General features: G+C 40.0%; 1 protein-coding gene across 1 annotated transcript in view; it reads left to right on the plus strand.

The window, feature by feature from the left end:
• The window catches only part of LOC137612718 (receptor-type tyrosine-protein phosphatase mu-like), a 154177-nt gene that overhangs the window by 75727 nt on the left and 51659 nt on the right, over window positions 1-26791 (plus strand). The window contains exons 8-12 of the mRNA XM_068341389.1: window positions 8292-8600; window positions 10029-10138; window positions 16594-16795; window positions 17501-17603; window positions 25861-26134. Coding sequence (XP_068197490.1) covers window positions 8292-8600; window positions 10029-10138; window positions 16594-16795; window positions 17501-17603; window positions 25861-26134 — 998 coding nt within the window. The remainder of the gene's footprint in view (window positions 1-8291; window positions 8601-10028; window positions 10139-16593; window positions 16796-17500; window positions 17604-25860; window positions 26135-26791) is intronic.

The raw sequence follows: 26791 nt of genomic DNA on the forward strand, positions 1-26791 counted from the left end.
TTCATGTGGGTTTAACTGCACAGATAGTAAGCAATACAGTCCATGTGCAGCACACCATGAGCAAGTTCAATTGTCATCCAATTTTCTGTAACATGGATGAGGTAAAAAAAAAAAAAAGAGGATGGATTTTTCACATGATTTCAATAGAAGGTGTGTTGTTTTCAGTTATGGGATAATAGAAAATTTATCAGGTTTGCTCCATCAACTTACATTATTTTTAATCTCTCAATCTCACTCTCCATACATGCATTTGCCAATTCAGGTTTTATTAACAGATGTAGAAAGATGAGAAGTCGGCCATAACTCCTACTTTTCTGTCTCTAACTTTATGCATGGCTACTGGATAAATTGCTTTTGTGAAGTGCAAGACTTCACAAAAGCATGATTGTTGTTTTCGTCATGGTTGGGATTGAGCGGATTTGTATCTGTTGGTCTAAAAGGAAAGGAAATTATTTTCTAGGTTTAATGTGTCTAATTAATGCTATTACTGGACCAGATTGAATAAGAAGCCCTTTCACCTCAGCATCTCAGATAACAGTAGTCTAGTTTGTCACCCACAATTGCTGGCAGCCGTGTGACCTGTGAGGTTTATATATTGTCTGCAAGAAGGCGAATGAAAGGCCTTGGTTTGAGCTGCATTGAATTGTGTTCTTTTGTCAGAGAGAACGGTAAAATGAGTTTGTGGCATGCAGGAAGGCTATGGGAGGACCACAGTAAAATCTTTTTTTCACAGGCTGCTGGAGGTAGAATGGTGAATTGTGTTCTATGATACTGGCTCCTCAAAAGCAAATTGTGCTCTTCTCAAGGACATGTCTTCAAAAGACAAACAGACACAGTGAGAGAGACTCTGCATTTTGGCTGATACAATTTATTATTTCCCTCATATCTATTGCTCCCTTTATCTATTCCCCAAACACAGGCAAATGAAGACTCTGAGAACAGATGTGCACAAACGTTTCTCTGGTGACATCCATGTAAACTTAGTCTCTTCTTAATGCAGAAGTGGCTCTTACGCTCCCCACAAAACAATTATCATCGAGGTTGTTTGTAACCCAAAGTCTGAGGCCTCCAGAGAAAAATAAAGTCATAGCTTAGTAAGGGTTTGGTAAGATCCTTTTTTCCACACTGTTTTTAAATTAGAACTGAAATGCTAGTCCAGGTCTTTAAATGTTTCTATTCTCATTGTTTAATTATTCATGCTCTATCTGCTATAATTTTTGTCACAGCTTTTCTCCTTCCTTTTGCTGAATTATAGATGTCCTACTCTCCTTGTTTGGCATCCAGGATGCACTCATTCAGTCTGATATTATAACTATATTTCAAGAACATCCCTGAGTCTCGTATGAAGCTAAAGGACGGGAATGTCAGGAAAGCTGTGATTTATATGCTGTTTTCCTACTCCATAGTTGGTCTTTGAGCTCTTATATCTCCCAAGTAGGTGGCTCAGAAATCGAGACAACCATTTTACAAAGTCAAGCGCCTCACGCTGATTTACACTCCGGGTAACACCCTGAGCAGAGTGTGACACATCCCGGTTTTAGCCGACAAATGACAATGCCACACAAGCTGTCTCGAGAGCGTTGAAGTTGAAGAATCACCTTCGTAACCTCCCAATGCTCCTGTAGTGATTGCATTCCCATTGGTGAATGAAGGCTTGTTTGTAAGCCTTAACTAAAGCCTTTCTCCCAAAACCCTGACCACAAAAGACAAAGCTCGGAATGATTGTAGGGATGTGTGTGTGTGTGTGTGTGTGTGTGTGTGTGTGTGTGTGCGTGTGTGTTAAGACAGATGGGAAGGAGTGGACCGGTCTACCTGTCACTCTGACCCCAATCAGTTCACAGCATACTAGTGGAAACAAAATGAAAGACAGATTTAATCTGTGTTTTCATATACTTGGTGAACTCGTGCTCTTTTTTTCACATTTTCCCCCTGTGGAACACTATGTTCTTCTCTCAATCTTTCTAAATTGTCAAAAAAAAAAAAAAATTCTGATATTTTATACGATTTTATTTGAGTTATTCATTCCCTTTTCATTCTTCAATTTCAAATTTTACAGCAATTGTTAGGCACAGCTTTATTGTTGTAAAGTGTCTCACATAAAAGTACTGGAACTACATTATCACTATTGTACTCTGCATCAAAGCACTTACTTGGTTTCCACCGTCTAAGTGCAACAATCATGATGAATAAACTTCGGAACCCCCTCTAGCTTTAGTTGGCTATAAAGTATTGCACCACCCAGTATATTGAGAAACATGAAGGGATTAAAGAATAATTATTAATTCATATGGATTCCATCCAGCAATATACATGGATAATTGGTCAGCTCCGTCTGCTCAGTGTGCCAGATAGTTGCACCAAAAAAAAAGCACACCTCCCTCTAGTATCAAACATCAGTCTAGTAGGGACATTCGTGGCTCAGATACAGAGTCCACAGAACTCTCAAACAGACACCAAGTCATTTTCTTATCTACTCTCACTACCATCAGTCATCTCTACATTTAAGTGCAAACCATTCACAGCTGAGAGCAGCACGACTTACCTTTGCTCATTTTAAGAAATGAAAAAATATAGCTTTTACAGAAGCACCTTAGAAACAGCCTCCCCTATTGATATCAGATAAACTGTTGACTGTGTAGGACCATTTCCGTCAGCCCCTTCAACGTCACTGACTCCCAGTTGCTCAGAGCCTAGAAGCAAACAGGGTTTGGACTAATTTCTCCAGCTCTCTCCTGCATACCGTACACATTTGTTTCTAGCACATGTTTGGGTATCAAGTCACATGGACTACCTCTAGCCCTTCTCTTCAACTAAATAAGAGACAATAAAAAATACATTAGACCATGGTCACCCTGTTTTTTAATTTTTAATTTTTTTAATTTTATATACTGGTTTGATCCCCGAAGGGAAATTAAGAAAGCACACTCTAGCTACTGATTACAAACGCATGCATACATATTTGTGAGTACAGGCCCCTGTATCACACACACACACAAAGGGGCCTGTAGGCATGCAGGGGAGGTAGAGTGGCAGGCAGCTCCTTCTTGGTGCGCCTCAAATGAGCAATTTGTAAAGGGGACGGCACCTTGCTCAAGGGTGCCTCGGCAGTGCTCCGGAGATGAGCTGACACCTCCCACTGTCAGCTCACCTCCGGGTATTTTTGGGGGGGCGGGAGCGGGAATCGAACCGCCGATCTTAAATCATAGGACGACCCGCTCTACCGCCCGCTTTACCACTGAGCCACTGCCGCCCCTTAATCATATAATCATACCCCGCCCGTTGATCATATAAGAAGGACAACCGTGGATTAAGTCAAACACTGACTTGATTTTGAGGATGAGACTGTAACTTACGTTAGCTCCCATGCTCTGAATGCCCTTTTTTTTATTGAGTACTATTGTAAGGAAGATGTTCACCCATTCATCTCCTCACTTACACCTTTGGGGGGGTTCAGACAAATAGCAGCCCAGTCTGGCTGGGCTCATTCTGTGGCTTCAATTTGGTCCAGTATGTTGTAGGTCTCTTCTCATCCTCACCCATGTTGGCAGTCTCATTTATCATGAAGCCTATAAAGAAGGACTTGATAGAGTGAGGAGCAACCAGCACCATTCAATAAATCCTTGTGATTATCCACGCCTCCAAGGTATATGAACAAAGAGTCAGTGTGTGTGTGTGTGTGTCCTGAGCACTAAGACATTTGTCTCTGACTTCGTAATGGGTGTAGAGGGCAATTTCAGAACACAAGAGGTCCATGTACATTGCCTTCAAAGCGCTATCAATTATCACATGTGTACATGTGTCAGCCCTAAGATTTGGTTTGACTTGTTGCATTTGATGGCAACAAAATCCTTGGCCCTTCAACCCTCCCCACTCCTCTGGCTTGGCTTTCTTTTTCCAATCCCCTCCAACCCACACATTACTCCCTCTATCCCTCCCTCTCAATCCCCTCCCTCTCCCCTGTCTTGTCCTCCAGAGGATTGCATAGAGGAGCACTCTAGGAAGGTGATGGAGCTTTGATTGTCGGTTATCAAAAGCCATCATTACAGATCGCTTCTCCGGGATATGAAAATGATTTCCTAAGTGTAAAACCCATGTCATTACCTCAATGGCCTCAGTGCTATCACAAAGATGTAATACACAGAGGCAAACAAATATGCTCGCCTACCAGCCCAGCCCCATCTTCAGCAGAACAGAGTGAATAAAATACAGCAATGGAGAGATAAGTGAAGGCAATACCAGGTTTTTCGCTTTACATTGGAACACTTTCCCTGAAAAAAACAACAACCCTTGACCAGGATTTAATCTTCCCTGTTGTCATGTTATTTTTGGTACTTTCTGTAACAGGGATGCCTAAATGTGAATTTCCTGGAAGTAATCTGAGAGGTTACATGCCATGCTTTGGAAGTCAAGGAATTTCTCTTTGTTTCATCCACAAACAAGAATCTTTCCACCTCCTCAACCTGAGCTCCATTTCATGCTGATGAGAGCGAAGCTAGACGATGGGTTTTTTTTATAATTGGGAAAGCCACCCCCCAACCCCACCCCTAGCCCCACTCCCACATTCCTGCCAATCCATTGTGTTTGTTGTGCAGGGAGATAGAAATCTGTTACCAGGCTTTTCTGCTCCAAATTGATGTGGATCTGATAAAGATTCTACCTTCTTTAAAGGCTTGTGTGCCGTGAACCCCGAGGATAATCTGATAAGTAATTTGTTCTCCTTTATATAGAACCAGTAAGATATTAACAATGACTCTTTCTGTACCCTATGACTGTAAATAGGTTAGAAAACAAACACTGTCCTTAAACACCCACATGCCACTTGTCTCGCAGTAAAGTGGCTGTGCTCCGGACATGCCCAATTTGTTTCCTTTCATCCAGGACTAATGTCTCGCTCTACCCGGAGGCTAAGTGCACCATTTGAAACGTCTCTCTAGGACAGACGTCTACGACATACAGTTGTTTGTTGTGTTTGTTTCATGCTTTGGGAAATTGCATTTGCTGGGCCTGTTCAAAGAAACAAGAGGTAACAATGTGCTGATAATTTCTCAATTCTTTATTCAAATGTCACACTGTAATGACAAAAACATCGCTAATAGTTTTATGTAAATGTCAAATTCAAATTATTCAATTACATCAGCGAGTGTAGGGCACTTGATTATTTATCTGCTGCTTGGAATACCAATCTGGCTCTCACTGGAGCTCATTCTGTGTGCCCTGGCATAAGATAGACCTCAGCAATTTCCTGCTCCAAGGGATGCTTTCATAGCCATTATTATAACTCTACTCCACTAGAAATATCTGCTATACTGGAGAGATATTAAAGTCATATTTTCAGTAGTTTCACCCCAGTGTCACTCTGTGTATAATAGATTGTGAGAATTGTAAAAATAAATAAATAAATAGATTTACAAAAATAAATAGCATGCATTTCAAGCGATAGCCCTTTTATTCCTTGTGATTTGTGCTCGTGCTTTTGATTCTGGGCCTCTTATGGATCAGTCAATAAAACTAAACCAGCGGTCACAGTAGACTGAGGTAATGGGCTCATCTCATCCGCTGTCATTCATGGCTCTATGGGCCTGTCAAAAAATGGCGGTCTAGCCTCCATCTATGAGCAGGAAGATTTATAAAGGATATCAGCCATTCAGTATGACCTGTTCATTTCAGATTAAGTGGAGGATAAGGGTATAAGGTGCTTTCCTTTTTCTCTTTCCTCTTCAAAGTCAGCCATGGTCAAGCTCTGAAATGGTTGTGGCATCTTGTTGTTCATGAAAACAGATATTGTCACTCTGAGTCATGGGGTACAAGTTGTGATTGGCTGTCCATCCATGGTAACAGCTGAATACCTCCATCAGACAAATTGAATTTGACCCCTAAAGAACCAATCAGGTAACAACATATCTGATGAAATGTGTATATTATTAATCTCTGAGCACCTTAACTACTGCTGTTGGAAAGCATGCAAAAATAATTGTTTAATGTTCCAAACTCTTGCCAAAAAAGCTGAATGCAAATATATGTGAAAAAAATAATTGATTCCTTTCAATATAAATTTTCTTTTAGTTGGCGTGGATCATTTCCATCCACAATAATCTTTTTCACAAGTGATCCCCCTTCTTCTTTGCATTCCTCTGTTGGCCAGAATCAGGGTGCTGTGTACCTTATCTATGATGTTCCACAAATATGGGCGCATGACATTCTCCTTGAACGCTCCAGAAATGAGACTTCCTCCAAGCTGCTCGTGTATGTCTGCTTGGAAATCACACTTTGGTGCATTTGTCACTTTGTGAGCATCTGGTATAATTTGATTTCTGTGCCTGGCCACCCTGCAATTCTCTGTGCTCTTAGTGTAACCGTTGCGTACTGAGTGCTGGCAACAGATAGTTCCGCAAATAAAGGGGTTTAAACTCCTATTTTATGGATGGCTTTCACAACATTGGAACTTACTTGGAGATGCCTGCCTCCTTCGCTAATTCTTCCCAGTTCTGTTTTAGAATCTGACATAATTGCTTAAAATGGCAGTGAACTGTAACAGTCACAGTATTGATATTAATATATGTTTATGTACACTAATCAAACTATCCGATTGAGTACTTCAACACAGAATTTAAAAAGGTGATGTTGCTTGATATTAAGTATTGGACCACTTGCCCTCCGAAAGATGAACACAATAATTTAATTATTATGATTATCGTGATTATAATTATTATATATATATATCAATCCATTCATCCAATCATTTTCTTGAAAAGGGGTGGACCGTGATTGTCTCATCTTTAGCTGTTTTTCCATACAATATTTTATTGTATTTTGCCAGAGCCATAGCAATATCACTTCCTTAAAGAGAAGCTAGTTGCCTTATTTCCTCTAGGAAAGATGTTTTTCATTGTTCAGACATGTAACATGTAGCTTTTTTTTTCACGTATGCTGTGCACTGATATCCGTTTCCCCATCTATCTTCAGCAGCTTCCTTCAGGCCTTTCTAATGCTATTTCATCTGCGCTATGAAAGAGCACCAGAGATCACATTTTCTGTTTTCCCTTGAGAGAAGGGAATGTGTTCCATCTTTCATTTAATAAGCAGATGTCTTTATTTTCCTTCATCATGTTTCTTCTTGAATTATTATTATCTCATTTGCACATGTGCACATTTCACAACATTGCCTAATTTCCTGTGAAAAATGTCTCTATTCTTCTGTTCTTGTCATGCACCCCAATATTGTATCAGTGAGATTAACAGATCATCTTTCTACAGATTCTTACTTGTTTGTCATGTGTTTTATAATTTATAAAGCCTGCAGAAATGAACAACATGCTGGAGCTCCAGTTCCATCTCCCTCAATGCACCTCCAGAATGTTAAACATGGCTGCGATAGCTACCTCTGAATTGCTGGACTGTGTCTCCTGGGGAACAGGGAAATTGAGCTCTGGCTCTTCCTAATAGGTGGTAAAGTGTTAAGTTCCAGAGAAATGGACTGCGAATTTAACCTGGAATGGAAATTGATCCTATTACCTTGTGCTTGGGCTCCTTTCCTCCTGTTGGTAGTAGCAGCACAGGGAGAAAGAGGGAGAGAGAGAAAGAAACAAACCTGGTAAGCAAAGTGAAAAGATGAAAAGAAAGGGAGAACGAAGAAATAGACATAGAAAGAAATAGATGGTAAAAGGGAGAAGAAATAGGAGTGATAATGGGAAGAAGAGATAGGAATGGATGACAGAAGGAGGAAAAAGTAAAATAAAAAAGGTAAAGAGACACAGTATATATACAGTATATGATCAGAGGTGATAGGATGGCAGTGGGGGTTGTGTCCTGCCTGGATTGGCAGACTCTATATCAGTGTGGTGCTAATGGCGGTCCACCGCTGGCTGAGATGGAAAAAAGAGAGGAAAACGCATACGACACAGTACAAGGAGCAGAGGAACGGCATGCTCTGAAGGGATGATACACCTCCTGCTGAGGGGTTTCTGCCAACATACCTGTGGTCTCTTGCTGTGTGAGACCAACTTAGTAATGGTGACGGGATGTGGCAGTTCTTAGCTATCAGGTCAGAGCTTTTAAATTTAAAGTTAGTCTTGGGAATGTGAATTCCAAACAGGAAATTGCATTTCACTATGTAAAATATTCTCTGGGTATAAATACTATGAAAATATTTCTTCCTTCCTTGTGCCCCAGAATAGGTTTTAGTCATTTTCTTGATTTTATTGAAACTATGTTCTGCTAACCGCCTTTTTCATATAACCTAACTGATTATTTTGATGTAAGCTCATACTTCTCTCTTTTTTTGCATTCTCCAGAACCCATGCACGGCCCACGAAGGCTAGAAGTGGTGGACATCCAATCCAAACAGGTGACAGTGCGATGGGAGCCTCTGGGCTACAACGTGACTCGCTGCCATAGCTACAACCTGACCGTCCAGTACCGCTCCAAGGTGGGCGGCAAGGAGGAGACCCGGGAGGAGATGTGTTACGACACACAGAGTCGTAATCCTCAGCACACTGTCCACAACTTGACGCCCTTTACCAACCTCAGTGTCAAACTGGTCCTTCGTAATCCAGAGGGTGTCATGGAGAGCACAGAGCTGGAGGTTCAGACTGATGAGGATGGTAAGGCTGATGCTGGCAAAAACTGATTATGCAGGTTGCATAAAAATGCAAAAAAGTTTTTTTTCAATTTAAGGTTAAAAAAAAAAACACTCCAAACCAACCCTAAAAGATTTGTTTCTAATAAACATTAGCAACTGCAGTTATAATTGTGCACAACTCAATTATAATGTTCTAGTAATCTTTTTTTTATTATTTTATTTTAGCTATCATTTTATACATCATTAAAGCAACTTTAAAAAAAATTTTAAAAGGGTGGAAACATCCTTTTCGAGCGTTTTGAACAAATTTCTGGATATTTCGATCAAATGAGTAAATAACACAAAGCTCTTTGAAAATAGTTTGTGTTTAGCAATAGGCCTTTTTTAAAAATATAACCTTAATCCAAATATCAGCAAGAGATTATGCAGCATCAAGGTGGCGGACTTGACTGTCAACATAACAGTTTCTTTCTACACAAACCCAAGCCTTCCACCAGGTTTTGTGAAAATCTTTCAAGTTGCTCTTTTATAATCCTACTAACATGCAAACAAACAGAGGCTATTATTAGTTGTGACATTTTGATTATCAGGAAAGTTGGATAATCTTTGCCTGATTATAAATAGTTGGGGCTGAGGACAAATGGTGCAGAGCACAGGAGTCAGGCAGCCAGCTTCTGTGTCATGTGGTTTCACCTCCTTCTAGGATGAAAGCTCCTCTGTTTCGTCAGCACACAGGAAATGAACACCACAGAAGACTGAATGAACCCCGGCCGCCAGATAAGAAAACATATTCAGCTGACGAAACAAGAGTCTTGTCATGTCTGACTCAAATATCTGTGGTCGGAAGCTTGAAAGTGGCAACTGTTTCTGAGTCTGATGGCTGTGTGTCTGTGGATCTGTGTGTTCAGGGTCTCTGGGGAACAAGTGTACCGACCGGGTATAACGATACTTGCATTCATGAAGACAAATCTTGGAAAAATGTGAAATCTCGACATCATTCTGTTTTGCTTTGAGAACAAAAGCAATGCACATGAGGGGTTAAAGGATCAGATCTCGTTTGCAGCATGTCAATGCGAGTAAACAGCATAAAGATGAAGATTTATACTATTCCTAAAGGGATTACTAGTTCATCTTTTTTCTTATGTGTTTTTTTTCTTCAGTTTTTCTCTGAGCATTAAGCATTTAGTTTTACTCTGAAATGTGCTTCAATGCATGATGCATGTATGAGAATGAAATAACCTTTGGCCTGTGGCCATTTGTATACTGTAGGTCCTTGAAAAGTGCTTGAATGATCGTAAATCATAACAGATAGAAGCAACTGTCATTCACTTTTTGACAGCATTTTAAACTCACACATATGTACATAATATGTATCCACTGAACAATATTTAAGAAATTATTTCTCCTTCCAATATTTAAGCTATATACTGTTTGTGATCATCTCCTTCAGTGCCGGGGGCTGTTCCTCTGGAGTCCATTCAGGGCAGTGCCTACGAAGAAAAGATCATCCTGAAGTGGAGAGAACCAGCGCAGACCTACGGAATCATCACTCTGTATGAGGTACGAAAGAATTAAAAGAGTGTTTAGGAATATTAAAAAGCTTTAATGTCAAAAATAATTAATCAGTTAATTAATTGATATTTTAAATATATAGTCTGTGCAGTGTTTAAAGAATTGGCTGCATCTGCTAGTTTATTCAGCAGTCCATACAAAAAAAAGGAACATTTCATGAGGTGAGATTACCATTTGGATCCTGCATTGGTTAGTATGCAATTTCCTCCGGGATTAATAAAGTATCTATCTATCTATCTATCTATCTATTCAATCAGGAAGACATGAGCTGGTTTTTACAAAGCAATTTATTCACCATGGAAACCCTTTCCAACAAATCAACATTTAATCAAGCTAGTTTCAATAACGGTTACAGTAATCAGTAACACCAAAAAGCCACCCTCCTACACATATAAATTAAGTTACCATTCCAGTTTGGACTGGTAAACTAATGTTTGGAAGCCATTCAATGAATTAAGGTTCTTTTGTGATGGAGACACTGGTGAATGTGAGGAGTGGACCTCGATCTTAGGATGACTCGATGAAGGAGGACTTGGTTGTCCTGGGTTAAAAGGTGGGGGTTGGTTGTAGGTTTTTCAATACAGTGATGACAGCTGGACGTGCCAGGAACACCTCCCTAGTGAGGCGCCCCGGAGGCATTCGCACCAGATGCCCAAACCACCTCAGCTGACTCCTTTCCATGCAAAGGAGCAACAACTCTACTCTGAGCCCCTCATGAACAGCAGGGTTTCTCACCCTAGCTCTAAGGGAGACACCAGCTATCCACCTGAGAAAGCCCATTTCTGTCGCTTGTATCCGCGATCTTATTCTTTCGGTCATGACCCATCACTCAAGTCAACAGGTGAGGGTAGGAACGAAGACTGAACGGTAGATGGAGAGCTTTGCCTCTCAGCTTATGTCCTTCTTTGTGGCATCAGTGTGGTAAAGCGACTGCAATACTGCTCTTGCTGCCCCAATTCTCCGTCTAGTTTTGTTCCATTGTTCCCTCACTCGGGAACAGGACCCCACTTATGGAAGGACCTCATTCCCCACTCGGAGAAGGCAGTCCACTGGTTTCCTGCTGAGGAGCATGGCCTCAGATTTGGAGGTGCTGATCCTCATCCCCGCCGCTTCACACTCGGCTGCAAAACGGATCAGTGAGTGCTGCAGGTCACAGGCCAATGATGCAAACAGGACCCCATCCTCTGCAAAAAGCGATGCAATCCTCAACCCACCGAACTGTAAAGCCTCCCCACCACAACTACGCCTCGATATCCTGTCCATGAAAATCACGAACATGATTGTTGATAAAGCGCAGCCCTGACGAAGGCCGACAGCCACTCGGAACAAGTCCGACTTACTGCCAAGAACCTGAACGCAGCTCTCACTTTGGGCGTACAGGGATTGGATGGCCTTGAGGAGAGGCCCCCTCAACCCATACTCCCGCAGTACCTCCCACAGTATATCCCTGGGGACCCGATGGTATGCCTTATCCAAGTCCGCAAAACACACGTAGACTGGATGAGGATACTCCCAAGTCCCCTCTATGATCCTCGTCAGATTGAAGAGCTGGTCCGTTGTTCCATGACCAGGATGGAACCCACATTGTTCCTACTCAATCCGAGGTTCGACAGTCGGCCGGACCCTCCTGTCCAGCACCTTGGAGTAGACTTTCCCAGGGAGGCTGAGGAGTGTGATGCCCCTGTAGTTGGCACACACCCTCTGGTCCCCCCATTTTAAAAAAAAACACCACTCTTTCAGCACTGTGCAAGACCTCCATGCAATGTTAAAGAATCGTGTCATCCATGACAGACCCTCAACACCCAGAGCCTTCTGCATTTCCAGGCGAATCTCATCAATAACCGGACTTTGCCACTGTGAAGTTGGGAGAACTCTGTGATGGAGGTCGTCCTCCAGGAGGAACGGCGTGAATTTCCACACATCCCGGTCCTCTCTCCTGTCGTTCTCAGAGTTTTTACAGAGTTTTTCTGCTTCCAACCTTGTTGTTCAACGCACTTATGCAGTTACATGTGGACGGACTTTTTTTTGAAAACGCCGTTGTGTCGACACAAATTTTTTTCTATGCAGGGAAAAGTTTCATTTTCAAAAAGATCCAGCTACATGTGGACGGGGCCTGAGAGAAATTTATGCCTTTGACTTTGAATTTTCATCTCAAACATTATAATGTGACACCTATGTTTTGATTGTTTGAAGTCGAGAAGCATTAGTTTGGACTGATCTCCTTCATGAGATCAGTCCAAACTAATGCTTCATGCTGCTTGTGGCAGCAGCAGCCTGAGGAGATGAGGAGTGGTCTTTTCTTCAGTTGTGATGCACTGATTTCCATGTTTGCTTATGACCACTCTGTCTATAGAACTGGTCTCTTGTGCTGAAGACACAAAGGCCCCGTCCACATGGTGACGGATTTTTTTGAAAACGCAACTTTTTGAAAACTCATCGAAAACGATTCGCGTCCACACGACAGCGTTTTCAAAAAAAATCTCCATCCACACGCAAACGCACCAGTGCGTTTTCAAAGACGGCTATAAGCATGCCACACCATGTGGTGGCAGTATTGAGTCCAATTTTATCCAATAGGAATCCTCTGTATTTTGTTGTCACAACACACGGGCCCATAAATATGGCGTCACAGAGGTTTTCGTCGCAGGCAAGACGTCAGCGTTTTTAAAAAGTTGCAGATACACCGTCCACACGACAACGCAGACCCAGCGTTTTAAAAAAAATCCACCTAGGCCATCGTTTTCAAAAAGTTGGGTTTTTATTCCGGATATCTGCATTGTCGTGTGGATGGAAGGCATAAACGCAACAAAAAAAGTTGCGTTTTCAAACAGTTCCGGCATCGTGTGGACTAAGGTTACAGGTCTATTACCATGTGTGAGAAAACTTGCCAGTTAATGAAGCTGCAATGACTGCATACCTGGAGACCTGGCACTGGAGAGTTCTTTTGATTCAGAAATTAACATTTGAATACTTTTCCATATGATATGATTTGACTGAGCTGCTTGTAGCAGAGCTCCCTACTTTATTGGAGGAACATTGGGCAATCCGACAGCATACTTTTAACTTTCATAACCTTCAAGTGATTATCTAGTTTGCCAGATTGTGATTGGATAACTGCATAACAATGTAATAATCGTAGTATAATGGGAAAGTACTTGTGATATGCTGCACATGTTCTGATATATATTTGTCCTGTCTGAACATTTGCTAGGCTTCTTTATAAGAGGAGGGCACAGAGCTGACAATAACATTCAACATGATTATCATTATCAGTTAATTAAACGTCATTCTGCCGGCTTAGCTCTTAATTGTGGTTGTAGAAAAAAACGATACATGAGTTTAGGTTTTGGCTGTATTTATGATATGCTCAAGTGTTTTTGATTGGTTTTTTTCTTTAGTGTTTTACCTCCCAAGTGTCACCATTGGGTAAAATAAGCTGTTGCTGTTTTGTGTTACTGGACGTGTGTCTGTAACAGAAAACAGTAACCCTGAAACACTTCTAATGTTTATCACAATCCAGCACTGAGCAAATTTTGACATAAAGCTCCACGTGTCCAGCCTTGCCCAGGAGGCATATCTGGGTTTGAATAATAGACACAAACGCGCGCACACACACACGCACACGCACACGTACACACACACTCAAACACAGTACACGTTGATCTGAACCAGCTTAAGGTGGAAGTAATCCTCCATCCTCTCTACTCTGTTGATTTTCCCTCCTATCACCGTTTACTCACGTTTGATATTTTGAATGGGTTAGTAGTCATTGACAAGAACATCTCTCTTACGCTGGAGTGCGGATTGAAAATGAAAGCGATGGAATTGGGGTCATTGTATAGGTTGCTGCATCCACGGTCAGGTGACTGAAGAGGAAGACATGAGAAATAGATACTCTCATAGCTGCAAAAAGACGTGTTATTTAGGCCATCATAAAACAGTGCTGTCTATTCAAGTGTATGGAGTTCATTGTTGTGTCCTGTGCACTTAGAAGTACTGGCAGAGTGAAGCAAAGCAATGCCATAAAAACTGTAGCTTTTACACACATAATCTCTTTCGCAACAACACATTTCAGTTGTTGGTCTTTTTAAAATTTCATGGTACAAGTAAAAGCATTTAGAGCAAATGCCCTGGAATGTCATTGATTCCTGTTTGCTCACACTTATGCTGAAGGATACTGTAGGTGCCTCAGCTATACAATAGCCACTCCAGGTTATTATATTCACTCAATTGCAGCAATTTCTTAGTCTTCTCGGATATTATAATGATATGGTTTTAAACATAAAGCAAAGGTTATTATAGTGTTCCTGACATAGTCCTGAATCACGTCTTATTTTTGAGAACGACAGTGTTCATATCAAACAGGGTGACAGATGAGGAGATTCTGGCAAGCCTGCAGCTTGCTCCAGGTTTGTTCCCCTCACGTTGCTGCAGCCTGACTCTGGTTTTAAAAAGTAACCCACAATATATTCCACTGGTGATCCCCAGAAGTTGCTTTCTACAAGTCAGGACCTCGCTTTGATTTCACTTTATCAAAGAACTGCAAGTGAAAAACATCTGACAAGAACTGGTCAGAGAGATTCCACCCTCATTCCTTATTGACAAGGCTGTGAATTTTATTTTATATGTAACCTGGCTCATAGACATTACCCTAATATATATGATTGCAGATATTACCATTGTACTGTATCGGCCATAGGAAGTAGGATTTTATTTGTCATCTTCATGCTTTGGTAAATGAAAGCTGTGCAACCCATTACCTATGAGGACAAGCACCAAATACTTTCAACCACTATTTTAAAACTAAATTGGATTTTCATAAAGCAAAAAATGCAATTTAGTAGTACGCTTTCTCCTAAAAGTCACTAGTCTTATTAAAAATGCAGTCTTGTCAAATGGCTCCATTTTATTTTATTTCATGTAATGAATTGTTATTAAAACTTTTTCCCCCTTTACTTTACCAATGAAGGGGCTGGAAATTACACAGGAATGACAAATTGTATTAATGCTTGAAAAATCTGACATTTGTATCCACTGAAAATTTAAACCACTATATTTTCATGAATTTCTGTACATATTCTCTTAGTAGTCCCTTGTTTTTCTAGTCAGTTAAGATATAATTCTATAAACCTTTACATGAGTTGTGATGTCATGATATCAGGTTTGGCCTCACAGAATCATTTAACAAAGATTATATCAGAAGGCCTCAAAGGACTTCTGAATTTGATGGACGCAAATTATGCCATACTTCTAACTCCATTTGTGTTCCTTAATTGGAATTATAATGGAGATTTTCCTATATGAGCCGAGGCTTTTTGTTAAAGTAGGATTTTACTGTTATTCAGAATGAATATTAGCAAAAGCAGTCACCTTGATGCTTCCCATCAGAATAATTTGAGCACAAAACCAGAATGCCACATAAGGTATGAGTCAAAGATTGTTAAAGCGTAAGTGGCTCTTCCACTTCCGATGGTCCCTGATGAGGAATCACCAACATATAGCATTTCATCTTGAAGAAACAGAAATCCATGCACCAAATATCATGGTAGTTCATTCAAGAATTGCTGATATATTTTATACACATACAGGGTTCAACCCCTGTGGTGTAGCTAACTTATTCTATTATGTAATGAGAGAAATGAAATAAAGATTTTGCATCATTTGCTCTTCCTATGAACGAAGGGCAGAGGTGGTGCAGGGATGGAGTTTGTCTAATCTGTCTAAGAGATTGTTTTCTTTCTTCTTCCACATTTCCAAGTCGATTCATTGTCACTCTAGTGGTTGATTTTGTTTTACAGAGCAGATCTCAAATGGTGTAAAACTTTTTGAATTTTCCAGAGCATTATTCAAAACCAATGCAGTACTTGTTCATGAAATAATATTTACACATCTCCCATGCACTATGCAATGAGGATTTTAAGCATTTTATCTATTGTTTCATAAAAAAACTTTTTTTCTCAAATATGCTGTTTAAAAGATTTAAAATTGTCATGGACTATAAATTTCTTATATCAATCTGCCTTCAGTGAAATACACATATGGCGTACTATGCGGAGTAATCGGTCTTTGTCTTTTATGTAATGGAGCATATAATTGCTATTTGTGGGTTTATGTATTGATTGTCAAATATGTACAGTAAATGTGATTTATAATGTTTTCAGTCACATCACCTACTTCACTTGACTCCATTCAATTACACAAATACACTGAGATGAAACGTAAAACATAGGGTGTGTTTTTGTAAGTGTTGCGGTATTTAGTTGGGCAGAGAAAGAGAGGAATAAAAAACAATTTGAGTACAGTAAACATTTTAGCTTCTGGAGTCCTTTAAATGTGTCCAACATGAAATGTGTTCATTGAATTTATACAGATCCTCACCAGCTCAACAGAGCTCGAGGAGTACCAGAGGCAACGATCAAATTATTCATTCTTTTCCTCCCTAGATCTCCTATAAGGCGGTGAGCTCTTTTGACCCTGAACTGGACCTCTCCAACCAGAGCGGAAAAGTAGTGAAGCTGGGCAATGAGACCACCCACATGTTCACAGGCCTGTACCCAGGCTCTACCTACTCCTTCACCCTGCGTGCAAGCACAGCCAAGGGCTACGGCCCCCCTATCATCACCCAGTTCACCACCAAGATTTCAGGTCAGCGGGGTCAACAGCACGGGAGGTGCTGGAGGTCTCTATGATCAAATGTATGAATGGAGAGTGAAACTCAGAAAAAGTTAATAATAATGATTTCCTCTGGTTTTCTTTGTCTCAGTGTCTGCTGATAGACGGAAGCATGTCTGCTTTGCATCATATTTAATTACAGTATATGATAAGAATACTATAATGTCAGCCATCCTAATTACATATTATGAGTTCAGATACCTTTCATTCTTTATTGCCAAATCAGTTGAATATTTTGGACATTTTTTTAAATGTTTTTTTTTATCTGGAAGTCGTAATAATTTACCAGAAATGCCTCAGTGGCCAAAGACAAATTTAATTTAATTTACTTCCTTAAACCACCGCTGATCACACTTAATTAAAAATGACATTGATTTAGATGAGGATCATGACGCTGCATGTTGTTTTTTTTCATTTTTAGATGAAGATTTCAGTTCAGCCAGATTCCGTGAATATTTTTGTGGCAGCGGCAAATGTTTCACACCTCTTTTATTGATATAGCTAATGATTAAATTATGTTGCTATAAAACCGAAAGACATTAAATTCTTTGCAAAAAAGGTTAAAAAGCGACTACTTTTTTATATTTATCACCCCGCTGAAAGATTAAAGAGAACTTTCTCTAATATGTATTTTGTGGTGTGATGTCATAAAATCCCTCTGTGTCTTTTCCTTCTCAGCTCCTTCCATGCCAGCGTATGACCAGGAAACCTCTCTGAACCAAACAGACACCACCGTCACGGTATTGCTCAAACCGGCCCAGAGTAGGGGTGCACCCGTGAGGTAGGCATTAAAAATGAGCATGTTAGAAACAAACACAACTAAACACACAATAAAACACGCTGAACGACCATCAGCAGCAAGAAATGATCAAGGCGCTCATGTTTATCAGTTCCGTTGCCTGGGAATTCTGCACCTTATTGTACATATCTATTTTTCCGAGCTTTTATTTGTTTGTGGGTTTTGATCTTGTGAAAAAGAAGCACAGGCTTTGAAGATGGCATCACAAAACCTGGTGTAGCCAAGGCTAGCTTCAGGAGTTCTCCCTTTACATGCCTTTTATATACTACTGCCCGCCATCAGCCTCTGTGGGATTCTGGGGAACTGAGAATTTTTTTCCAACTTGCTGCTGCATCTATTAGTCATTTATGAACAAAGCAGTGTGTCTGCATTGTTTGAATTTCATGTTGTTGGGCAGAACTTGTTGGTTCGCCCATGGCTAGTGCAGACAACTTGCTTAATCATCTAATTATTGAGCTATACCCTCAAACATTCTATTCAGGTCTCCAAAGTCATTTCTTTTCATCCAGTTTGGCTCATTTTATTAGACACCAACTGTGTGTGTGGGTGTGTGTGGGTGTGTGTCTATGTGTGTGTGTCTATGTGTGTGTGCTTGAATGAACGAATGAGTTCCAATCAGTGTTTTGGACTAATGTCTTCCAAGATGGAATACATTTTTGATTTTTTTTTTTTTAATTTTCAATGAGTTAAACTAAAATAAAAAAAAAAGATAGCCCTCTGTCTGTTAGTACCCCGTTGCATATTGTCTGGTGCTAGGGAATCTAACAAGCATGTATTATTCCTTTATTTTTAAAAATTAAAGTATAAAGATTATTTCCACAATGCTCCTATTTTGCTATTACTAATTTTGTAAGTAAGTAGAAAATGTCGTAATTTTCATGCCATACTTTTTTATTAATGGGAAATGTAAAGAAAATGTGACATTGCTGTAATATTTACATTTGATATATTGAAATGAGTCAAAATGAATGACAGATATTTTCATCCAACTCTGTGCGTGGGTGAGTATTGTACTTCAAACTTCCAGTTTTCTTAAACATTACTCCAGCTGGGTGAGTAAAATTATGTCCACTACAATGGATTGAGTTCCAGTCTATTGTTATTTTATTGGAGTTGCTTCACTTGCTTCCCGCCATGTGTTGCAAACTCAGATAATTTCATTTAACAGCAAAATGAGTGGTGAGTAGGATAGTGGTTGAAATTGCTTATCTAGGGAAAGGGACACCTCTCATTACATCATCAGTAGATAAGTTACGTTCTGGTTAAGACAATTACCACAAACATTTATACATTGGCAAAAAAATACAAACGTTAGGTCACTCAGTCACACAACATTTATTTTCTGCTGAAAATTGAATTAGATGTCTGTTAAGCTTGGGTAGCATTCATGCCTTAGTAATGGTACATCCTTTGATTTCAATCATGCACTTCTGTTTCTACCTGCACACAGACATAAAACACTGTGGCACTGTGATTTTATGTATCTATCATCATAGGTACTCCTGTTAATACTTGTAGCCACCAGGTATGTGACAGTGGGCTAACGTCTTCATAGATAGAAGCACTTCTCTCTGCTTGTAAAACTCAATTTTACACTATCAACTCATCTGAGCCCTTTAGAGATTACAGTCCTGAGATCTTTAGTCAGGCTTGTCATCTCATGTTTACCTTATACGCAGCTGCCCAGAATAATACCCCAGTGCCAAATGGAGAGTCCTGAGCGAGAAAGACAGAGTGATTGGCTTTTAATCTTGTCACAGGTAGTATACAAATCTTCCTCAGGCTACCATTTTTTTTCCAGTGGGATAACTATTATTGACAATGTTTGTGAATTGGAGGTAATATGAATTAGCATGTCAGGTTCCTCTTTAGTTGAATGGAATGCTCAAATCAAAAAGGTTGTTCTTCAGAAATAGAAAGTTTAGCTGTATTTATTCTATTTTCCTAAGCCAACGCCCTGACTACATGAATGTAGTGTTAATTTATTCTAAAATGTTGTTTTGATCGTCACTTAGATTATATATGGTTAATGAGACTCAAGATAATTCATTTAAAGAAAGAGTTCAACGCGTCACCATCTGCTGCGGCTACACTTCAAGACTAATGGAGGCGTCCTTTGATCATAAGAGAACCTCAGAGCCTCTGCACATCAACCGACTCTGGAGTTTTTCAGGTGCACGTTTCTATCCCCACCTCCTGGCTTCATTTGAATCGCTTGAGACATACAGGCTCACATTCTTTATGTGCGCAGCCAACGTCTCAAAAAATATGAATTGCAAAAGAAAGGAGGTTGCAAAGGGCAGCAAACAGGAGAGATTATGATGCGAGTCTATAAGACAAAATACCGACATGATTTCGAAGGCATTTCCCATCTCCTCCTGCTCAAGTGACACAAGATGCCTTTGAAAATCCAAGGTGACTTTAAGTATTTTCCATTCAGAGGACTTAGGATGTTCTATCTGGCCAAGAATGGGAAATATAGTTGCCTGAATTCATACAGTTCAAAAACTAACATATCTCATCTTTGTTAGGTTTGAGAGTTGTCAGACAAGAATCCTTCAAGTCAGGAACGATAGATAAGCAAAGGTGATCCATGGAACAGGGCATTTTGTCAAGCGAGTTTCCCTTTCTAGTTAGATTGAACTCTGTGCTCCCACTCATGTTGCAATAATTTCTCTGCATTTTTCTAGTGTCAGGTAGCTTCTTCGAAATTGAACACTCTATGAAGTCAGTTTAGTGAATTAGGGATTTCACTAAGGAGAACACTGATCTGTATGCTGATTGGGTTTGGGAGGTAATAGAGCTCCAGACATTTGAAACAACAGATGTTTTCACTGTAATACAGGAAGAGGAGCGCACTGGAAGATCACAGAAAACTGATGGCTCATGAAAAAGTCAATTTGTTACTGACAACAAGATGTTTTGCTCTCGCATCTTACAGTCATGCCGGAGTCAGATAATATTTCATAAAGAACTGGGCAGTTGTCATTGCTGGGGGAGTCAATTTTTTACGATCTGTCTAATTTCTAATCGGTATAACATTTCCAACTTGGATTTGTCTACTAATCCTGGGGAACGGCACACGTAGCCGGAACAGTTTTTACCAGAGGGGACACTGTTCCTTTAAGAGGATTAGTGAACTGTCTATCAGTCATGTCGTGTTTAGCTAATGTTTGCAATGGTCTCTCATCAGGGCCAGAATGCGCCCCCTCAATCCGTAGCATCAAAATAAATGTTCTGCTTATGCAGAAATAAATGATTTGAGCTGCCTTCTTATCATTTGTACCGCAAAAATCAGCTCTGCTCTCTTTGCCTACCATAACCTTTGCCTTGAGCGAGCTCTCACACATACATAAACAAAAAAAGCTGCAAAATACAGTGCATGTTGAAGAAAATTGAGTTTCAAATTGTTCTACCCTGTAGCGTGAGATTATCTGTGTGTGCTCAACCATGGCCGGAAATCATATAAATGATTTTCTACAGCCCTAAAATAAGCAACAACTTTCTTTGATCGTGGTGTAACAAATGCTAATAGCTGTGCATAAACATGACACAACTCAGTGCTTTTTACAATTTAATGGCCAATGTAACTGATAGCACCTTCTAATTTGTTTGCGTTGGAGGTTTATGGTCACCAGGGAAACATAAATAGTCAGGATGCTTGGTCAGGAGGAGAGTGTTACTTACTACCACTATTACTGTAAATCAGACACATTAGTATACAGACCCAACTAAATGGTACAAAAGAAAGAGAGGAACTGATTGAAATGCTCGCCATATCCATTCCCTCATCTCCTCGAACAGCCCATCGTTCTGCCTCTATCAGCCCATATGAAAAATAAATCTAAGTTTAGGGTCAACATCCAATCGATTTTGAGTCAATCCACCATAATTGGTTGGCGTCACAAAGCGGCACAGCTAAACTCTGTCGGGCAGCAAGACTACAGGAGGCCTAATTGGTGTCAGCTCAGGTTGCAGCGCTGCTCCAGAATACAGGTCTGCCCTATCAGCCCCTCTGGTAGACCGCTTTAACAGCTTGTACCGTTCTTCCCCCTAAAGCTTTGTTCCCCTTTCTCTCCTTGTCTCTCCATCTTCTGCTCAGGAGAAGTTAAAGATTTTTAGCAGTTTTGTAATTAAGCGTAATTATGCATCTCTCACATGTGGTGAGAGCTACAGATTTCCTCTCCTGAGGTTTCCCTTCAATCTGTAATTGGAATTTTCAGAACATTTATGGAAATTTAGCTTAACCTGTTCATCATATATATATATATATATATATATTACCATAAATGTTACCATAAATATTTTTTTATTAAAATGCATATACAGGACTGCACTGTGGTAAAGTTGGTAGCACTGTCATCTCACAGCGATACATTCTTTCTCTGCGGAGTTTGTGTATTCTCCTGGTGTCTGAATGGGATCCTCCCACCTCTAAAATGCGCAGCTTAGTTGAGTTGATCAGTTCTAAGTTGTCTGTAGGTCTGAGTGTGTGGGAATGCATGTTTGTCTTTCTTGTGGCTTCGTAATGCAGTAACATCTGATAATCAGATTAAATAAATAAATTAAACAAACCACAAAGCAGTTAAAATTGGTTCTACCTGAACCATCTACTATAAAGTATCAAATCATATTCAGATAATCAGATCCTGTGATACTGTTGTACTGATGGGGCCATTCTCCATATGCTAAAGCAGTAGCATGAATTACAGAATTTATCCAATGCAATATTTTTCACTTTGTAATATTGCTACATTTTAGGCGGCACGGTGGCGCAGTGGTTAGCCCGGGTTCGAGTCCCGCTCTGTGCGGAGTTCGCATGCTCCCCCCGTGTCTGCGTGGGTTCTCTCCGGGTTTTCCGGCTTCCTCCCACCTCCAAAAGCATGCGCTTCAGGTTGATTGGCCGTTCCACATTGCCCGTAGGAACGAAGTGTGTGTGTGCATGGTTGTATGTGGCTCCGCAGTGCACTGGCGTCGTGCCCGGAGTGTTCCCCACCTCACGCCATGCCGCCCAGATAGGCTCCGGCTCCCCGTGACCCTCTGCAGCGGATATAGCGGTGGTAATCTGAAAATGACTTACTGACCATTCATTTTATTATTTACACATAATTTTTATGTAAATTGTCATCAGTTTGATTGATTGGCATCATATCGAATGTAACTACAAAGGATCCTTTTCTTGTTGTGATCATCCCGTGGTTTTTGTCTGTTGTCATTCTTGCCCTGTTCAATCCTGTGTATGACTAAATGACTGGTCTGTCAGGAGGACTCATAATGTAAATTGTGAACACAGCATGAGGTGACAAGGTGTCAGCTGCTCAAAGGCACATTAAGATGACAGCAGTAATTACAGGAAAAAAAGGAGTCATTGCATTCATGAGGGTGCTTCTTTAAATATTTCATGGGCATGCAGTACGTTGCTGCTGAAAATTGGTTTGAAAGAAATTGGTAAAGTAGGCATTATTGTCGCTATCACTGAGAAAGATGAAAAAAACATTTTTATTAAATTCCTAATTTATTGTGAACTACTTTTCACTTTCTTGCCGCTGTGAAAAGCAGCCATCCAGATTTCTACTTTACAACAGTTCTTACCCTTGGAGCCTCATAGCCTTTGGCACTTTTGATATTTTGTTTGGGAAAAAGAAACCATATTTGCATTGTGTCTATTATTAAGATGTAACACTGTCACATCATCATATCATAAGAAGCCTCCTGTGGAGAACCAGCGTTGTTTTATTTCCTCATCTGTTGACTGATTTGCAATGTGAAATGCTAAGATGGAAAAAGCTCTGAGTACATTGCTACAGCAAACAAAAGAAAGTTATTGTAGCCATCATTTTTACTAGCTGAAAAAATATAATAGCATAAACACATTCTTTTTTTCCTAGTTTATCCTGAAAGAGCAGTTTTTCTTTATGCATTAATCTTGATGTAATAAGAGGCATAATTTTTAATTCTGGACCCATCAAAGCTCACATCAGATCCACAGTGCAGTTTTTTTGGACAATCACCACTCGTTTCTCTGCTGCTTTGCACCTACTTAAGGGGCTCCCATGCACTGTCGCCAGCTGCCCTTTGACCCTTGCTCTCAATAAGGGACAGTAATTAAGGCTGACTTCTCCTACAGACTCTCAGCGGGATCAGGTATTCTATCACCTCCCAACCCCAGTAAGCGGGAGCACTCTGAGGAGTTGGGACACACCCTCTGAGAGCAAAGGGGGATTTTCTAATGACACTACAAGAACCTTATGATAAACTGTAGGGTTAAAGAGCACATGCTGTACACACAAGGGAACACTTAATCATCCGGTGCCAACAGCCGAGAACAATTGATCATATCCAGGGCTGTTTGTAGCGTGACTATACAGTTAAAGAGTACAGTGCTACGGCACAGATTTCTGTGACAATTCTTCCACTAGTTGTTGTCATAATGTGAAGGTCAATACTATGTTAGCGTCATTTTGAATGGCATAATAGCAGTTAAACAAATTATTACAAATGAATGCTTTATGGTGGAAAAAATAGACTTATATGACAACAGAGTACAAAAAAACTCATGTCTACATAATTCTTTTATTATATTTTGTGCATTCATGTTGAAATCTTTTTCATTTTAATCCACAACACCGACGCTGGAAACTTCTTTGTTCAAGAGTGTTTGACACACACTGACTACCTCAGGTTAAGGATGGACCACAAAATGGCTTGTAAGAATTTTCTGTATCCATAAAGTTCTTCTCACACCGTTGTTTCAGTTTGGCATCAACAACTATATCTGAATGTTGCCAGGTGCAGCTGCATGCTAAATGGATTGATCGGGAGGTGATCCGCCTTGGATTGTGATCAGAACTCAGTGGATTCTGTTGGCGAACTAAATATTGTGAATTGCTTGAATATGTGTGTCCTTCTGTAAGAGAATGAAAAGAACAAAAGGCAACGCTTCAAAAATGGGTTTAAAAAGAACAAAGTAGTTATAAATAATCCAACAATGAAAACTATGTGTTTTTATCTTTTTGTTTTGAGAGAAGTGCTAAAATCAGAAGTTAACTCTCTGTATATAGAATTTACACATCAGCTGTATTAATCAGTTGGTGTGGCGCGGCTGTTCTGAAAAAAGGAGCACTAGTCCCCAATCATGGCTTCTTATTCTCGGTGGCAGCTTTAAACAGAGTCTTTGTCACTCAGTGACTCAATAGTTTTAACAGGTGGATGTGAGATGCATACTAACATAAACGTCTATAAGACAGTCAGTCTCCCCCTCCGGCTAAGTGGCCGGTTTGGAGACAATGTCATCTCTGTCAGAGGCACAGAGGGCTGCAGTTTTGATCTAGCTAAACACAAGGCTCAGGTGGAGAGGAAATGGAAAGAGCCGTTAACCTTTTCAGTTGTTGAATAATGAAAATGCAAATAATGCCAGGCCCTGTCCAATGCCACTGCTCATTTATCTTGCATTATGTTTTTGAGCCGAGAGCCTGTCCTCTTCACTTATTTCCAGGTGAATTTGCTTAATTTTGAAATTTACTGAAATTAAGTTGTTGAAGACCACAGACACGTGTGAATCCGTCTTAAGATCACGTCCCTGTGAACTTTTGAATCTTGTTCATTTTAGTGACGTCTTCAATAATCTTTTAATTAAGTTGTCAGTCACTCAGCATCCGAATCTTAACTGATCAGAGAAACAATAGCAGCCAATGTTAGCAGGAGCTCCACTCATAGATGGCCATCATTCATCGATGAAGCACAAATCTTTATTAAGAAACTCATGGCTTGATATTGATATGTACTATAGACCCAGTTGTCAGGCTAGTGGAATGCATTATGCTGTTGTCCAGTTGAGTGAAAGAGTATACTGTAGTAATGTGCAAATGTAACATTAAAAAGACAAGAACATTAAAAAGAAAAGAAACTGCATAATGAATCACTGCATCTGAGCTGCATGTCCCTCACTACAAGCGGGTGAATGCTGGAGGCTAAATATTCATAATAAGATGAGTACATATGCACAACCAAAAAAATCTATCTCGCGTCTAAAAGAAGAATAATTTCTTGGTGGGCTCTGCTTTCCACACATATTGCTGCCCCGTCCATAAAGATCTTTTTCCAACTTTTTTTTTATGCTTACAGGCTAAATAAGAATTGCCCACATTGTCAGCAATTTTGTGTGTGTGTGTGTGTGTGTGTGTGAGCCTTCTTTAGCCCAATGGAAGCTGTTGATTCTGTTTGTGTCCTATGCTTGCAGTGCGTACCAGGTTGTGGTGGAGGAGGAGCGTCCACGCAGAGCAAGAGGCACAGCAGAAATCTTGCGTTGCTATCCGGTTCCCATCCATTTCCAGAACGCCACTCTCTTAAACTCCCAGTACTACTTCACTGCTCAGTTCCCTGCAGCTGGCATCCACTCACCACAGCCCTTTACTGTGGGAGACAACAAGACCTACAACGGCTACTGGAACGCCCCTCTGCTGCCTCAGAAGAGCTACAGCATCTACTACCAGGCTGTCAGCACAGCCAACGGGGTGCGTGGTTTCACTTCATTCCTGCAGCATCAGTCAAAGTTGCATTAACGTAATAAATTAGATATTTTTGAGGAAAAAAAAATTCTAAGTAGACTGTCATCCCTGTAAGACCAGTGGTGAATGTAACATATTATTTCATTTACTATTCACAACTATCAAAAAACTAAAGACATAATCTATTTTTAGCAGTCAACAATTTCTTTAAATACCATACATTATTACACACCAGATGAGCAAATGTCCATATTTATTTATTACAAAGAGGAATGATGAAATATATCATTATACGCTCAATAATTAGCCCTTTAACATTTCTAAATGTGATTAGTTGACTTAAGTTACTTAATAGTTATGCCATTTAAAGGGAAAATTGCAATAGAGTATCATTACATCATATAATATTGATTATTTATCTAAATAAAGGATCACATTTTCACATTTAAATCAATTTTATATAAGCAAAACATGACCAAAGAAAGACAACTAATGTCGTCTAGATTGTGAATTTTGTGTTAGCAGATTAACATTTTGTTGTTTGACATGTCTCATAGTGCAGTCCTAATATGTATAATAACACTGTCACGACTCAGCAACTAAACAAGACAGATAAACTCAGTTAAGAGAAGGTCACATTTGTTTTAATTTAATAATCGCAGG

The sequence above is a fragment of the Antennarius striatus genome, chromosome 18 (assembly GCF_040054535.1).
Source record: "Antennarius striatus isolate MH-2024 chromosome 18, ASM4005453v1, whole genome shotgun sequence".
Taxonomy (NCBI): domain Eukaryota; kingdom Metazoa; phylum Chordata; class Actinopteri; order Lophiiformes; family Antennariidae; genus Antennarius; species Antennarius striatus.